The sequence below is a fragment of the Poecilia formosa genome, unplaced genomic scaffold, assembly GCF_000485575.1.
Source record: "Poecilia formosa unplaced genomic scaffold, Poecilia_formosa-5.1.2 Scaffold138, whole genome shotgun sequence".
Classification (NCBI taxonomy): domain Eukaryota; kingdom Metazoa; phylum Chordata; class Actinopteri; order Cyprinodontiformes; family Poeciliidae; genus Poecilia; species Poecilia formosa.
Window position 1 is genome coordinate 1,113,147 of NW_006800077.1, and position 17,796 is coordinate 1,130,942.

At 42.1% G+C, this 17,796-nt stretch overlaps 1 protein-coding gene across 1 annotated transcript; it reads right to left on the bottom strand.

Annotated features, from left to right (window-relative positions):
- Positions 1-710: 710 nt before the first annotated feature.
- Positions 711-13,195, bottom strand: sgpp2 (sphingosine-1-phosphate phosphatase 2). Its single transcript, XM_007562597.2, has 5 exons — positions 12,420-13,195; positions 10,418-10,579; positions 5,479-5,658; positions 2,163-2,252; positions 711-1,489 (listed from the first exon to the last, which is right to left on the bottom strand). The coding sequence occupies exons 1-5, from the start codon at positions 12,624-12,626 to the stop codon at positions 944-946; spliced, it is 1,185 nt and encodes a 394-aa protein (XP_007562659.1). The 5' UTR covers positions 12,627-13,195; the 3' UTR covers positions 711-943.
- Between the last annotated feature and the right edge of the window lie 4,601 nt (positions 13,196-17,796).

Consider the following 17,796-nt stretch of genomic DNA (forward strand, 5'->3'; position numbering starts at 1 on the left):
ACTCGACTGCAGCAAAGCTTCACACTTAGCATGTGGTGAAGCAACAGATGGTCTGAACCAACCAGCAGATGGAGAGTCTTTGAGTGTTGGAGGAAAGCAGACTACAGGATTCATACCCATTGAACTTTTTCACATTTCAAACTTTTGTGTGCTTTTGTGTGATAGCCCAACACAAAGTGCGTAGAGTTAACCCTGAATGATTCATATCGCTTAGTCTAAGTTTTTCCGATAAGTTTCTTTTTACTGGAAGTGTTGATGTGATGGTGGCCAAGCTTGAGTCCCCATTTCAATCTGATAGAGAATCTATAGAAAGGAGGCCTCCCAAAAAGGATATCAATGATTTAATCTAACTTTTTCTTTAAATTGATATCCTCAAAGACATAACTGTTTGGTTAGTTGGTCCTTATAAATTGTTCTTAGGTGTTGGTATATATACACACACGTTTTTTCTGTTGTTCCCCTGTGATGGACTGGCGACTTTGTCCTGTCAAGTTTTACCTGCATAGATGCATAGATCTTCTTTTCACCGTCGTAGCATAAATTTCTTAATTTCAACATACTTGTTCGTCACCTAATTAAACGCATTGAAGTTTGTGGTTGTCTGGCAAAATGTGAGAAAGTTCAAGGCTATTAAGTAAAGTGAAGTTGCAACAGTTCAGTTTGAAACAAATAACTGCTCTCTCTAACCTTTGATTCAAACAATCAAATTTAGAACCATGAAAGCTTTATTTCTGTGTGGACAAACTTTTTTTTTTTTTTTTATTTACAGCTAAGCTCTAGATCAGTCACAAGTCTTATATACAGTCTTATATAAATCATTTCCACTGAGGAGTCACACTTTCACTTCTTTTTCAGTTTATAAAAGCTCAATAATGTATGGTGAGATAAATATGAAGTTCATTGTTGAGGTAATTACAGATCAGTCTTACTGGATGCCAGATGGTCATAGAAGCCCAATCAGAGCAAAGACTCTGTTGACCAATATGGAGTTAACCAGTCCCACAGCTGTGTATGTGACAAACTTGGATGGTACTTCTATCTCCTTCCTCCTCCTGGCATTTTTGTCCGTTTTCGGAACATTGTACCAAGAGTACAACGCGTCCAAACTCAGCTTCCTCACTATCTGCCGAGTTCCCACCAGGGCAACGACTCCCACCAGGCTGCGTCCAGCCCCTCTCGCCACAGACAGCGCCGTTACTGTGGGTAGAGGAACAGGCAACGGCCCCCGGGGCTCAAAAGTGTCGCCCAGCTGCACATTGGCCCAGTATCCCACTGAGCAGCCAGCGCACACGCCGAGAATGGTGGTGGTGTCTCCTCGTGTGGTGGTGTAATGGTCCAGCTCTGGGTATGTGTAGCTTAGGAAGAGCAGCAGTGACAGAGCAATGATGGGGGACAGAGGGCTGGTCAGCTGGAAGCTGTCGAAGGATTCCCAGAAAGGGTAGGTGAGTAGAATCAGGACGGCAGTGATCAAAATGCCACAAGCCACATCCTGAAAGCACAGCAATGGCAGCATTTAGTCAGCATGTCAGATGACGTAGAGTCATTAGGTTTGATTCTTAATAACTAAAATCCAGCACTTCTGCAAATCTGAGACGTATGAGACTATGTTATCATTTGTGCCTGTAAGCAGAATTATTGCCCAAATCAAAGGTTTTGCATCGATGCCACCTTCTGACATTCACTAGTTGGCAGCTGAGTTACATTGTTCGTAAAGACAACAAAGAGTAGATCTAAAAATGCATCATTAATGATCCAGGCTTTTGTGATAAAGCAAATGATGGTTGTAGTTTTAGCAATGGCAGCGGAGGAAGTGAACGAAGCCGTTCAGTCCGTGTTGGACATGCTTCCAAATACTGAATAAACTTTGTTGAATTAAACGTCATTTTTAAGGATCCTCCACTATATGAACATATTTCCCTGTGGATTGTTGATTTTTCTTTTTTGTTGAAAGAAATATGTACACAAAAAAGCACAAACTAGTAAGACCAGTTAGTTGAGGATATTTCTGCTAAAATCCTGCTAAAATATAGCTAAAATCCTGCATTTGCTATGTTTATATTTCTACAGCCTATACGTTAGGCTATAGAAATGTGAAGATACACACACACACACACACGTGTGTGTGTGCGTGTGCGTGTGTGTGTGTGTGGTGACTGGCTCACCAGAACTGAGTGCATGCCAGTGTAGAGCCGGCTCAGAGACACCAGAGACGAGAGCGTCGCAGCAATCAGCAGGCCTGTCTGGAAGCAAAACTGACACAGAAACACACATTTACCACCAAGCATCACTTTGACACGATCACAAGTTAATTCTCAGGAAAAATTGCACACTTTCCCCCAGATATTCATGTTTACATCAAATCTTTTCATATTCACATGCAACTCCTCTCTGCGTCAGCCTCCCTGACAACACCTCACTACTCCTTTATCTTGCTAGTGTTTCTCTCTTCCTCCTCCCTAGACTCCCGCATCCCTTCCCCCCCCCACACACACACACACTTTTACCTATATGGTGGCAGCTTTTATCCCCCATTCCCATTTAAATAACAGTGAGAAGAGAAGCCTCGTGCATTCATCCACCTCCATGCCTTTTTTTTTTAGTCTTTTCCTGTCCTTTGCAGCTGGAAGCCTATTCAGTGGTAGTTCATAAAGAGGGAGGGGTTTTATTTCTGAATGGCCACAAAGGATGCCAGGGACAGGAGGGGTGGGGGGTTCGGGAGTCAGTCTGTGATTGACTGCCGTGACCTCCGACCTGCTTCGGGAAAAGGCTGAGTTGCCCCGAGGACTTGAGCAGCAGCCTGCTTCTCATCTATATCTGTGCGTGCTCTTCTCTGTCAGCGGATTCCTGGAGGAATTTTAGGGCACAGTTAAGCGCTCTACTGTACTTTTGGTGTCTCGGTTTTTGGTCCAATTTCTCTGACCCTCTGAGCAGAGATCAAGTGGAAATGATCCGGCCACAAATCAGTCTGACAGCCCCGGAGCCCGCTTAAAACCTTCCGGCTGAGGCGACTTCTCGTTCGCCCTGGTCTTCACGACAACACAGAGCTTGATTAAGGCAGCTAATGATTGGCTCGTTGAGTGTTTTACTGACTTGGCAGTTGAGATGGAGAGATAAAAAGAGGAAGAGTGAAGAGGAGGGAGGCGGAGAAGTTGGTCTGACAGTCATTGACTCGTTGCAGTCTATCAGAGGATGAAGCAGCAGCTCGATGGGTGTGGCTGATGTGTGACTGATGGTGACGGCTGCTCCTGCCTTTCACGGCCCATTGTCCAGCAGGCAGGACAGCATGTGACGGACAGCAGGACCACTCCCTTCATTTCAATCTGTTGCCCCGAGTCTCAAAGTACTGCAAGTCTGGGAGGATGCTGATTTAACAGCCTTGTTGATTATAGAAGGCGGTGCAGTGGCAGCCATAATAGTGGTAGTGACACGTCAAACATCTGAAGTAAGGACATTTTATGAATTAAGCTGATTTAAATACGGTTTACAACGCATGCAGTTATATTTACTCAATTGCTTTTACTTGAGTAATGTTTTTATGAACTACTGCTACTCTTAGTTGAGTAAAATTTCAGAATACTCTGTCCAACTTCAATGAAGAAAGGACAACCATATTTTAACCAAAAATATATGAGACAGAGACACACTTTCTATCTGCTGAGCCTGTTGTGACATCTGGAGATTTATAAGACACACTAAACAATATAAATTGTCACTGGAAGTACATTATCTTGTATACGCATTACCTACTGTAAGTAATAACTTCATGTGAAGTTTTAATATTGAAAAAATAGGATTTTAAAAAGTGTTTCTTCTGCTTGAATGTGTTATTTTGTATTTATTTGTTGTAATTCTTTCTATTTTGGTCTTTAAGATGCCAGAACTTCCACATAACTTCATAAAAAATATTTGTTTCAAGACATTATGCTAAAATATAAAATCAGATGTTATGATTAGTTACTCAGTACTTGAGTTGCCTTTTTACCAAATACTTTTCTACTCGAGTAATTTCTTGGAAAACCACTTTTTTACTTTTACTTGGGTAAAAAGTGGCTGTTCACAATGAGAAACACACAAAGTCCTCATGGACTTCCTCACGGTCATACAAAAATTGACCCGGCAGGCCATAATGGTAGGAAACACATTTTTGTTGAACAATTTGCAGGAATGAACTGCCAGTTATTTAAAACTTATCTTTCTCCTCTTTATTTTAGTTGGGGACTTTTTTTTTCTTTGTTTGGTTTAATAATTTTTAAATAGGTACATTTAGGTTAATATTAAGATAGGCTCCTCCTGTTTGTTACTTTCAGCAGTACCTTCACTCCGAAGCTATACCTAGATCCTCTTTTGTTGTGAAATCTCTTGTTAACAAAATCATTTTAAATAAATCCCAGCAGCCGCAAACTGTGTGCGGTGCCTGCTTGAGCTCTGAGGAGGATGGATCCTTTGTTTTATGATCTGGCTGCTCTTAGGTTATGACACTGATGATGGCTACTAAATGTGTGCAATCAAAGTGCAGCTTACAGAGAGTCTCTTAACTAAATATTGCTGTGGCGTCTGCAAACATTTCAGCCAGTGCAACTGAAATAGATCCAGGTTTAATATAACTTGTGCGCCCACTGTTTTTGTTTTTACAACACATTGGACACGTGTTGTTTGGAATTGGGTTTCTAAACAACAATTCAAATAAGGTTTTAAAAGCCCAAAATGAAAGATTAATGCACACGATGAGCGCATGTGAACTTCTCAAAGGAGCTGTGAAAGACTCTAATGGAGGCTGATGAAGCCATTCCGAATTGTGTGGTTTTGGAAACACTTTAACACTCTGCTTTCTATTAACAGTGACGTACAGAAGATGCTCCTAATTGGCACTTCCTAGTCATACAGACTCATCCAAAGTCAATTATGTACATTTCAATTCAGTCGTAGTCATAAAACAGTTCAATCAAGTTCAGTTTATTATGATTAGTGGTGAAACAGTTTCTAAGAAAACCCAGCTGACAGCACAGACTCACTGAATTTGCAGCCATCTTCCTCCTGAACCAATGTGGAGGTGGTGCAACGGACTTCCCTATGTTTGTCTACATGTGTTTGTCACCACAACAGCACAGCTTGAGAACTGCTTCCTTTCTTACTTCAAAATAAAAGCCTATTTCAGCTCTGTGAGACAGACTCCACTTTGACAAGAGATTTTGGATAGGATTTGCTATTTTGAAAATGAGCTTGATCATATTTAATAATGAAGTCTTTCTGGCAACTTTCGTATGAATTAGTTTGTATTTCAAAGAAAAGTAAAATCAACTATAAAAAGACATAAATTGCTTTTATTGGTCCATATTGTGCAGTCGCACTCTGATATATCCACTATATTTGTTGTCCAATTAACCTGTGGAAGTAATGTGGATTTTTGACACATGAATGAAGCCCAAACCCAAAGTACTAATCCATGATGTTTCAGTGGAAACAAACACGTGCGCTCACCTGTACTCTGGAGGGAGCACTCAGTAAAAGTGTGAAGGAGATGGCAGTGGCGGCCATCGCGTGGGTGGATGGCAGTCCGTACTCCGCGTCCACGCGCGTCTCAAGCTTGACCACAGGCGGCGAGGGTGGGCGAGGAAGCTTCAGCAGGTCCTTCATCACCTGGCCAACGTACATCACCAACTGCAGCAGAGATATATATATATATATTTTTAAGAGTTTTCATTAATGCTTAATGGTAGCAGTTCACGTCCTTTTAAGCTTTCAACACCCAAAAGATGTTGGCAGACGCTTCCCGTGTATTGAGGTATAAGCCATACTAATGAGTCAGTTGTAGGATAACACAATCAGCTTCAAAAACCATTACATGCTTTATTCTTTTATGCTTACTGTTTTGGTCTTTCTAATCATTTTGGCAATACATAGTCAAAGAAAATACATTTTAATTGTTCTTTAAAATGTAAAAAAAAAAAAAAAAAAAGCCTTCAAATGCGGAATGAACTAGGACATACTTTTGCTCCCACTTACAATGACTAAAGTCAGACACATTATGCATCACATCAGTTCCTTGTGATTATTTTTGCCTTTCTATTCTTCATTGATCATCTCCTGTGAGGATGGCAGACTATCAGCTGGTTGATAGGCCGAGCTCTTTGCTTGTGTAGCCTCTGTTGTAGGCTGTGCTCTCTTAGCTTCCTGCTATGACTTATGTGGTTTGAAAAGTTAAATATTTCCAAAAACAAACTGTCTGCCTCATACACGAGAGAAAAAATGCCTTTATTTGTCTGGCTGACCAGCAGTGCAGAAGGGGCTGCTTTGTTCCTCTATGACCCATGTTATGACGGAAAAACGTAGGTACTGTGAAGCCCTTTTTTTTTTTTTTTTTTTCAAAATCCTTGGTATATTCTGATACTTGTTATCAACCAATAACTTGCACATTTTAGTTACTTATACCTCAATATTTCTTTGACAATTAACCTTTCTGGCTAGTAGCCAGGAAGGAGTAAAAAGAAGCAGAAAGTGCAAATAAAGGAGAAAAGATTTTTGAAAAAGTGAAAATCTCGATGACCATTTACTTTGAAACCAGCCTTCAGTTTTCATAAATATCTAATCCACATCCCGACTCCAGGATTAGGCTGCACAAAAGTGCAGATCCCACACAGTATAAAGTGCCGATGCTGCAAATGTGCAGTAACTAAATCTATTATAAGAAACAGAGTTGAAGACAGCAGACTTTGCTGACACATCGTTTTCAGCATCTTTGGGTGAGAGTATGCTCTTCATCTGACAAAAGACCTGAGCAAGGTGAATTCACGTGTGGGTGTTTATGTCTCTGCATCTGCACCCAGCCAAATCTGCTGCATATTCTCTTTCATGAGAACATGCGAGTGGATAGGCCGGACCGCTCCGGCTCCAGGTTTATTTAAAGCCAGGCCTTGTATATTTAATGAATGGCTGTCTTAGTGAGGAGCAGGAAGGCAGCGAGAACAGAGGGAGCAGGATAGTAATGTATGTGTTTAAGGAGAAGAACAGAGAGGTTGTTATTACAATCCCATTTGACACAGCAATCAGCGAGATTTTGTTACCATGGCAAAGGAGACACTAAAGTACCTCGACGGATCCACTGTTTCGGCTCATGTGGAGACACAAAGAGCTCTTTAGGACTTGAGGCAGACGCTGAACAGGAGGAAGGCAGGCTGCAGGCAGATTCGCTCTGTTTTAGCCACAAGGGCATTTTACTGAGGGTAAGCGACGATCATAGGAAACGAGACCTGAAAAATAGCACACTTCAGCCTGACTCCTCACATAAATACTAGATGGGACTGCAGCCAGATTTTTGTTTTTTCACAAACTGATCTGCTTAGCTATAAAAAAATCTTGTCATGCAGGGTCAGTGCTAGAAATTGAAGACAGTAGAGGGGATAACATTTTGACCGTTGGAGTTTACAGTTATGATATAGTCAGCTAAAAAGTAAATTATCACAAAAAACTAACAATGGAAAAACAGCAACTGAGTTTTACAGTTTCCGTAAACTGCAAAACAAAATTGCCTGTGTTGGACCTCCAGCCATGAAGGGCTGAAAACCGTAGGCTAGTGTACCTATGTGATTCAACAGTGCACTGCATTTACCTACTTTCAGCTTCAACGGGAAGAAGAGGAGTTTCAGGAAGGAAACTCTGTCATGGACAGCATAAAGCGCTTTGGAGTCCTCTGGCTTAATAAGGTGCAACACAAATGCAGGGTAATTTACCATTTACCATGTAAAATGGCTCAGACTAAAGCCCATTCCTGGTACGTTAGTGCTTTGCACTACTTTATTTTGATGTGTACCATGAAATATCAATAAAACACAATTAACTTTGTGGCAAAATGTAAACAAGAGTAAAAATATTTCTGAGAATGAGTGTCTTCTCCATTTGTTTGCATGTATGAAATGAGAAAGTAATATGCTTTTCCTCTCTCCTGCCAGTCTGTGACTGTGTAGTGGTGTGTGTAATGATATATATGGCAGGCGTTGTTACAACACCAATCTAAACTTATAACACTCTAGCTAACACCTACAAATCTTTTAAGGATCTACAATGACCATAAGTTTGCAGTAAAATCACAACACTGACAATCTGAACTGAAACTAAAGCGGGGGGGAAAAAAAACTAAACAATGTTGCCCTTTTATTCACTGCAGCCTGGTTATGTGCAGATGCTGTTTTCCATTTTTTGTTGCCCTTGGGTCATTTCTGAATATAAAATGTCCTATTACCATATTCATCTGTACTTTACATGCACAACTCCTAACAGAAAACAGGCAATAAACAAGGGACAGACAATGGCAAGCCCATTCTGCACACACACACACCGCCACTGTGTATTCATACGATAATCCATACGACAGCGTGTCTCTGTCCTCACACACACCGAGTCTGGCGGCCAGCTCGAGTAAGTGCATGATGCGACACCCTTATCTTCTACACAAACATCACATTGAGCTGCCTCATTGATGGCTGTGACATTCATATCAAAAGGCCTGACCCCACAGACAGACTCCGCACATTAAGGAAAGAGTTAAAGACTCCCTGACTTTGTGAATAAGTATATTGATCGAGCCGAGAGCAGATTCAGACTTTGATCTTTCCACGTTTGGATCGGACTGTCGGGTGTGTATATTTTGAGACGGTGGGCTGGTGAACAGGTCGTTGTTTATAAGGCTGGAGAAACGCTTTGTGTGTCGGGTGTTTTTTTTCCCCTTCCACCGTGACATGACTACAGTTTTTCTTAGTTGCTCTTGTGCATTTCTTCAATCATTCTTGATATTTGTAGAACAATTAAGTGAATTTCTTTTAACAATTAGTACAAAAAGCTAAACACTGTGGGTTACTCCAGAATCCATGGTGAAGCTAGATTTCACTCCAGAAAACATGCTTTCTTTCTCAAAGTTCGTAGTTTGTCTCTTAAAAGTCTGACCAAGTCATTGTGATACAGAAAGAAAAAGACAGCACAAAGAAAAAAACATAAAAGTAGAAATAGGAGCATAAGACAATCTGCTTAAGAAAATTTGCTGTAGGAAATACAGCAAAGTTTTCCTACATTTTCTGACTGTTATGGTAAAACCAACATTATGCCAGCAAGTTTATTGAAACTTCTGTTTTACCATAACTTCTTACTGTTGTGGCTTTTTATTTTTGTTGGCCCTTCTAGGCCACTGTATAAAAAATATACACTACCTAGAAATCACATTTATAAAATCCCTCAGATTTGCTTCGAACTGATTTTTTTTTGTTGTTGTTGTTGTTTTTTAAATACACCAGAATCCTGGCTTAATGTTAGCTTTTCTTAATATATTTGGCCTCTACTGTCACTACCTGTAAGCATACTTTGAAATATTCCCCCTGGCAGAGTATTTGCATGATTCCCAATGCATTATGCTGAAGTATTGCAATACTACGATGCAATTCTTGACCACATAGTTTCTCATGTCTACTGTTTTCTAAGTCAACCAAAGTCGACCTGCGATGAAAACCAAGAAAGAACATTAAAGGACAGTGGTGAAGCATGTGTGTGTGTGTGTGTGTGTGTGTGTGTGTGTGTGTTTGTGTCTGTAGCTCAGCCTTAGCCTTAGATAACTCCAACATCACAATGGCAAGGCGCTGTAGCGAGTGAGAGGTGCAGGGTGATGAGCCCTCGGGGCAGACAGACCAAATGGCTGGTCCAGAGAGAGAAAGCTCAAACGCTGATGGGGCCAATAAAACGCTCCGCAGAGCGAGGCTGGTAATGCCTAACTAGAGGGAGGGCAATGAGTGTTTTTAGCAGGCGACAGAGAGATTGCAAGTATGCGTGTGTTGGAGTTTATGTGTGTGTTTGAAATGGAGTTCACACGGGGCCGTGGTGCACCAGAAGAATGGACTCTCTTCCTCCTGGGGGAGCCAAACAAGGGGTTCAGACACAGGGCACCCACCAAGCGCTTGAGGCAGGGACAGAAAGGGCACAAAAACACGCTGCCCATCACACACACCGAGGGACTGAGGCGGTATGACTGCCTGTGTGTCACTGAAAATGTCATGGAGGTTTCATTTGACATGTTTCCAAGGTCTCCTGTCACACAGGGCAGGACACTGTCTCAATAAACATCTAAAAGAGAGAGCCAAGCGGTCTTCTGGCACTGATGTGTCCTCATATGTGTCGCCTTGCTATGTCAGGGGCCCTAGACTAGCTGGCCCTTGTGTCCCTGCCTGGGGATATATGGCCTTAGTGGTGTCAGAGACAGGTCACTGGAAGGAGGTCAAACGATGAAAGGAGGTTGAAAGGTGAAGAGAAGGAGACGGAGCAACATGACAAGAAAGGCAGCATTGTAAAGGAGGAGAGCATCATCCTGATGGCCTGTGTTTGTGAGGTTACCTCGCAGATACCCATGGCCAGAGGTGATCTCTCTTTGGCTGAAACTTACGGTCCACATGTTGACGAGGCGGCGGCAGAGGAACGGGTCCAGATTCCAGTGTATGCAGGGCAGGCAGGTGATGTAAAACACTTCATGACCCAGACCAGCCGAGAACAGGAAGAGGAAGTGGAGCAGCCAGTTTCTTACCTCATACTGAGGCTTTTTGCAGTCCTACACAGAGGAAACACACATTTTAGGTTTGGGTTGAGGTTTAGAAATCACTGACTTCCAGTTCATAATGTTTCTGTGAAAAAGTAAATTTTACTGTTTTGATCCTACTTTAATGTTTTAGATTGTGAAAAACATTTTAACAAAGATAACCCAAATATCATTTCCAGACTTTTAAAAATGATGATTTAATTTGTTTCTATCTCTTTGGAAGAATTATAGAATTTGATTTCACTCCAGAGTTTGACTTTGACTTTTCAAAACCTTTTGTTCCTTTCAGAGGTGGACTTCCTGCTCCCAGATCATCACACTGCCACCACCATGTTTGACTGTTGAGATGATGTTCTTTTTTCTGAACTGGTGCATTAGTTTTATGCCAAATGTATCAGGATATTTTTCCAGTACTCTTTGGGATCATTAGATGACTTTTGACAAATTCCCTTTTGAAAACAGTTTTTTTTTTATTTAATCTGGCTGTCAATGTCTATTATGTTGATGTGTTTGTTAAAGAAAAGTAAACATGTACTAAATGTATCAACCAAGAGTAGCACGCAACAGTTGCAACACTGCTACATGATCTGACTCCAAGAAAACTTAGGCAGAAGTTGCCTAAAAAAAAGAAACTGCTTTTTTATTCCTGTATGTAATTCTTGCATAGGACAGAATCTCCAAATTCTGTCCTACACACAAATTCTCCTTGCGGTGCTCTGCCAGTCAGCTGGTTGAAAGACAAATACCACACTTTTCTCTCAAAAGAAAGATGATTTTGGGCATTAAGGAATATTTCTGTATTGAAAATGAAGGACAATCACCAGCTGTGCTTTCCGAACAGAAAAGTCATAACACTTTCACAAGTACACTTTTATAACACTTTTACGAGTACGGCAGAGAAGCTATGAAACTTTGATTGGGTCAAATCACATTTTTATGCAAGTTTTACACACCATTACATACTAGTGAAGTCAACAATGTGCTATATACTTAGCAGCATGAGAAATATATTGTTTTAAATCATAGTGTTAATACAGTAATTTTGTAAATCTGTACAATATGTGTTACACCAGGAGAAGCTCGTACTTGGCCCTGCCTGCACAGGCTGACATAAAACATAATAGAAGCCAGCAGAGGAATCATTGGAATAAGATTAGATCATTAGATCCAGTTTTGCAACCAGCCCACTGTCTGGTGGCTACACCCTTTTCCTTTAACCTCATGTTGCACACACACCACAAAAATGAATTTACTATGGTGTTTCATTCAACAACTCATTCAAATGATTTCAATTTGTATCACATTAATGGCTATTATAATTGGTTGTGTGGATTGCCCAACAGAGTATGGATTTAAAATACAACTATCATAACATTTGTGTTTTCTTATTTTCATTCAGTTCATCGGAACATTATTGGAACCATAATTGGCGTTGTTTAGTAAGCAGAGTTTTAAAATCTCATTAATTCATTCTATTTAAGTGTCTGCTCAGAAAATCTGCCCAAGTAAAGTCTACACACCTAATACATGAGTTCTGTTGATTCAACCCTAAATGTTTGTTTAATACATCTAATATAGAGCATATAGCCTTTTATATGAAAGTAAAGAGTGTAAACATCCTGTACATAACTTGTCTTGCTGCGCAGGAAGAGCAAACGCCTGACAAACAAGAAAAGCCAGTCAAACTTTGGCTTGCAAAACCTCTGAATGAATCTGACGCTTCGTTTGTGCTGCTTTCCGGCTGGTTTATTCTTTTTTATTCTAATGTATCTGATGCAGGATCTACATGCAAACGAACTCCAGTTCTCTTCTTTTTCTAATGAAACACACATTAGCAGAGACATCTAATGACCTGGTATTGATAGTTTGAGTTGCTGTCCTGCCGGTCCCAGCTTCCCTCCAGCTGCCCACGTGGTTTCTCCCGGGTGATCGGGGCTCCGTTCGCGGGTCGGCTCCTGCCGGGGCCTGGATTCGACCCTTCGACCCGGTACAGCCCGCATCTTCTCTGGAACCGGGCCACAAGCTCCGGATCCTGGAGGTAGGCCATCAGCTCCTGCATGTCAGGTGAGTAGGCCGACGGAGCAGGAAGTGTCGGTGCGCGACGCGGCTGATCTACCTCGCGTAGAGGAGATCACGGAGAATACGAGTGCGAACATCCCGGCCAGGTGCGGCTGCTGTGTCACAGGTGAGCTCAGCGGGGGCGGGGCTACGACAGGGATCAACCAGTAGCTGTGAGTCTGTAGTGGTGATTATGTGACCTTTATCCCAGGATGGTTCAGGTGATGTTATAAAGTAAATATAGCAAGTGGAAAGTATTTATTGCCTAATATTGCTGCAGGGATTCGTGAGGATTCGTAAACATACGTCAGTGACTGATAGGAAGAGAGAGAAAGAGACAGAGGGGGGTAGGAGTGAGAGTGGGAAGAAGGGATTACCTGCAGATTAGGTTATGTTTCTACCTGCGTTGCACAATATTTTTTTTTTTTATCAAATTTTCTTTGTAGAATTACAGAAGCTCAGTCAGACTACAAAGAGAGTGGCTGTCAGCTGCAAGTTTTGCTACAAATTCTTAATTGGATTTAGGTCTGAACTTTGACTATTCCATTCGAAGACATAAAGATGCTTTACTCTTAGCTGTGATTGTTCGTTTTGGGTTGTAATGCAGGAATGTGTTCTGTCAATTCAGTCTCAAATTTTATTGTATTTTATTTTTATTTTATTTTCAAACCTCTAAAAGGATTGCTTTGTATTTTATTTCCCATCCATTCCTAACCAACTTCCCTGTCCTGTTTAGTGTTGTTGGAAGTTGAACCTTCACCCCAGTCTCACGTTTTTCTCTGCCTGCAGAATTAAAGCATCCCCACTGCATGATGCTGCCACCGCTATGTTTCACAGATGGTCTAGTGTGCTCAGGGTGACGTGAAGTATTTTTTCCTACACAGACAGTGTGAGCCCAATTCTACATTTGAATTCTACATTTATAGAAAGGTCTCAAATTTATCTAGCTTAAACTTTAATGGAACTTCTTATGGCTTCCTTTCAGCAATTCTACCTTCGTGCCACACTTCCAGAAAAGGACAGATATATTGCATGCATAACTCACAGTTGTCCTTAGGACAGATGCAGTGGATCTGTGCAACTCTTCCAATGTTACCATGTGTCTCTTAGCCTTCTCCAACAAATACAAACCCATCCAAAAATCAAAGCATAAAAAAAACAAAACAAACAGAACCACCAGAACAGGTTTGTACTTTAGGCTGTCATACAGCTGAAGTACTGTCCGCATTAAATGTTACACTTTTTAAAGTTTTTTTGTTTGTTTTTTATGCATATGCTATCACAATAGGATGCTGCAGATACTAAAAGAAAGCATTTTTGTTTCATTATTCATTATTTCATTGTCTTAACTATCAGCAGCAGAACTACTCCGACCCTTTTCAGGCTTTATATCAGCAAAGAACTTTAACCTCAGAGTGCGAAGCCTCAAATCAGACACTAATAAATATTTATAACACAACGTCTTCTCTGTCCCCAAGAATAGACGTCAGCACGAACAGCTGGGTGCGCACACGTTACGCACAGCTGTTTACCACAACATAAGTTATGACTCGGTATTATTTTGGAGGACAGTTTAATCGGATCAGACCACAAACTCAGTTCCTGTAGAATAATCAGCTTCTGTAGCTTCTAAAATGGCTGCAGTGTTCCTTTGAGTCATCACCCATTTGTCCTTTTGGATTTGCTCGGCTGTATTTCTTCTGTCCCTAAACAGATCAGAATTCATCTGGCTGCAGCTGTCCTTTGCTCCAGCATCTGTTAACCCCCAGAGGTCTAGTGTTGCTGTAAGCCATGGTACTTTGAAAAAGTGTTTGAACCCTTGCACTTTTTTGCACCTTCAGTCTGCAACCACAAACCTTTGTGTGTTTTATAGGGATTTTATGAGACAGACTAATGAAAGGGGAGATAAGGAAGTAGAGAGAGAATTATCATCTATTTTCCTTTTCTTTTTTTTTTTTTTTACAAATGTAAATATTTATTCAAACCCTTTCAGTCTGATACCTTTAAATGAAACCTCGCTTACCCAGTCGCTAATGTTAGCCAGTCACATATAAAGCACCAGCTTGACGGTGAAGGAAACTATAAAGTTTATTGCAAATTGCAGTAAAATGCATACAAATTCACACCACACTTTTCAGATTTTTACTGCAAGAAAAAAATACTTTGAAAATTATGTATAACTATATCTATGTACTTCTCAGTTATGTGCTTCTTGCCTGTCATAAAATTCCTCCAAAATATTTTGACGTTTCTAGCTTTACTGGAACAAAATATGAAAAGATTAAAGGGGTTCCTCTACCATGTAACGCATATAATATTTAGTTTCGTGGCTGTAAACTGGGATGTTTACATATTCAGTCTGATAGGAAATTATTCGAACGAAATAAACAATTTGATTAATTGTTAGTTTTCATTTTCAGTTTGTGTTTGCGTTTTGTCAACACGGTAAACAGAGGCACGCTGACTGTCAAAGGTCAAACAAAGTGAGAAGGTCTCGGAGAAACAGCTGGACGATGCTGACGTTCTGCTGCCACACAGTCGGCTGAGTTTTGACGCTCTTTGTTCCAGGAAACAATGAAGTGGCTCCCCGCACCGCCCCCAAATGAGCGCATCCCACTGTACGCAGCGTCTACGTAATCTGGCTGCTGGAGCTCGGAGAACAACAACACGCACTCGGGACTCAGGGATGCTGCTGGGACCCAGTGGATGATGCGCGCCGCGCTCCGCAGGAGTCACCGCCATTACATCATCTCCCTCCGCTCGAGAGCCGTTTAGTCACCGTCTCTGACTGGGATCCCGGCCGTTTGGATCGAGCAGCGGGGATTAATGGAACGCGCAACGATGGCGTTTCAATGAAAGCAGTGGAGGGGAGGGGGAGAGCAGGAGAGACGTGCACCGTCATCAGCATCTGTCCGCCAGCTCCCTTTGTTTTCACCGGAGAACGTGAATGGCGAGAGATGACATGGCAGAGGTAGACTTGCCGTCAAACGGAGCGGAGCCCCCCGGTGAGGCCTCCCCGGCGTTCCCCTATGAGGAGTACGAATGTAAAATCTGTTACAATTACTTCGACCTTGACCGGCGGGCTCCGAAGATCTTGGAGTGTTTGCACACGTTCTGCGAGGAGTGCCTGAACACGCTTCACCTTCGGGAGGAGCGGCCATGGCGCATCAGCTGCCCAGTGTGTCGCCACCGGACGCCCGTCCCGGACTACCGGATCCAGAACCTGCCCAACAACACCAAGGTGACGGAGGATTTCCCGCTCTACATCGACTCGGACCCCTTGCCGCAGGACGCCCTGCCGCCGTACCCTCCGCCTCTGCACCCGGCTCTTGTCGCCCTCCGCCGCGAGGAGGCGTCGGGCGCGTCCGGCGCCAGCCAGGCGACCCCTTCCACCACGGTGTCCACGGCCACTACCCTCTCTCAGGACTCGGTGCGCTACGACAGCTGTCAGAGCTGCAAGAGGGTGGCGCTGACCACCGGCTGCGTGTGCGTGATTTTCTCGTTCCTGTCCATGCTGGTGCTGCTGTTCATGGGCCTGATTTTTGTGCACAGCCACAGCATCCCCCCTTCTCCGGCCGGACCCATCTGCTTGTCGGTCGCCAGCATCCTGGCCATGTTCTCGGTGGTCGTCACGTGGCTCATCTGCTGGCTCAAATACAGACCTGACCACGAGACAGGCCGCACTTCCGCTACCAGTAACTCCAGGAGGAACGCCTGATTGGCTCCTGGCTCTGATTTACCAGGGCTGTGTGTGTGCGTGTGTGGGTGTGTGTGTGTGTTTGTGTTTGTGAGACCATGTACATAGGAGCCTCCTGGCAACTGATTTTTTTTTTTCTTGCTCCCTTTACTTTTTTTTAAGGGAAATGGCCTTTTATCAGTATAGCAAACACCTAAAGGTCTTCATGTTGTTTGGGGCAATATAGGCCAACTTGATCCTTGATAATCTTTTTCCTAAACTTATGCACTGGACTTTGGGGTTGACTGGACGTCTTGCTGCGTGAACTTCTTACTTTGATGAAATTTTTGGGGTGTATTTGGTTTGATAAAAGAACATGAAGTACTTAGATTTGGGTTCGGTACCCTTCCCGTCACTGTCTAGCTATATAATATGCATTTACCCCCACTATGCCACTCACTGTATGATAACTGTCCACAATGATTCAGTCGCATCTCAGAAAAACCCACCAGTGTTATTGTACAGATATGCTCACTTTTTGGGGGTTTTGGTTGAAAGGGTTTGGTTTTGATGGATGCTTACTGTGTGTTTATGTGGTGAATCTTTAAATCGGATCTCAGCTAAGCTGCATCCACAATGGAATCATGTAAATAGGTCAGAAGTATGGACAACTGCTGTGGGATGTTTGGTGTAATCAGCCTTTTTTTTTTTTTTTAGAGACCTTGCTTTGTGCTTTACCTTTATCTTGCAGGATGATACTGTTTTTACTGCCCACTTCTTCCAAACAAAGGAATATGAAGAGACAAGTTGTGATTTTGAACCCGTGTTTTGCTACTTTAGTGCATGTGAGGTCATTCTATTCCTTTCTTTACTTTATAATGAAAGAGACGGTTTGTCTCCTGACTTTTGTGCCTCACCGTGTTTCAAAATGAAGTCAAACTTCACTGCTTTCAGAATCAGACAGTGTCGAAGCTCGGGTGTAAATGGGGATTCCCTCATCTGCTCTCATCTTCTACTCACACTCTGGAAGTTAAAGACAGGGTTTTCCCAACGTATAGCACCTTTTTGTATGTTAGAATAATGTAAAAGCTTTTGCATGTTGCTTCTGAGGAGAGAAATGTTGAGCAGGTGCAGTCCAGATTCCCACTTCAGCTGCTTCCAAGTTCACCTCTCTTGTTTTTCTCCAAAGCCATAATTAAGAATTGTGTCACCTTTACAAGCGCAGTGAGCCGGTTTTGAATTGGTTCACTCCCCATTAGGTTTGGAAGCCAATTAGCTGTACTCAAACAACAGACTGTTAGAATACAACTAATAACTTTTGTTTCAACAGGTTTAATTTTTGTGGTTACAAAAAGCTCTTCAATTTGTTAAATTGCGGCTTTACATGTTAGAATTAATTTCTTTGAAATTGTCTGAAAACAAAGAGATTTGCCGGCCTGACCCTTATGTCTGTGCTAACGAGAAGATTTTTTTATATCCCCAAATTAACAAACAA

Excerpts from the sequence above, each read along its gene's own strand:
- sgpp2 (XM_007562597.2), bottom strand. The coding sequence starts at position 12,626 with ATGCAGGAGCTGATGGCCTACCTCCAGGATCCGGAGCTTGTGGCCCGG. Across the intron at positions 10,580-12,419 it reads ACTCAAACTATCAATACCAG|GACTGCAAAAAGCCTCAGTA; the intron begins GTCATTAGATGT and ends TCCTCTGTGTAG. Across the intron at positions 2,253-5,478 it reads GTGCTCCCTCCAGAGTACAG|TTTTGCTTCCAGACAGGCCT; the intron begins GTGAGCGCACGT and ends TTTCTGTGTCAG.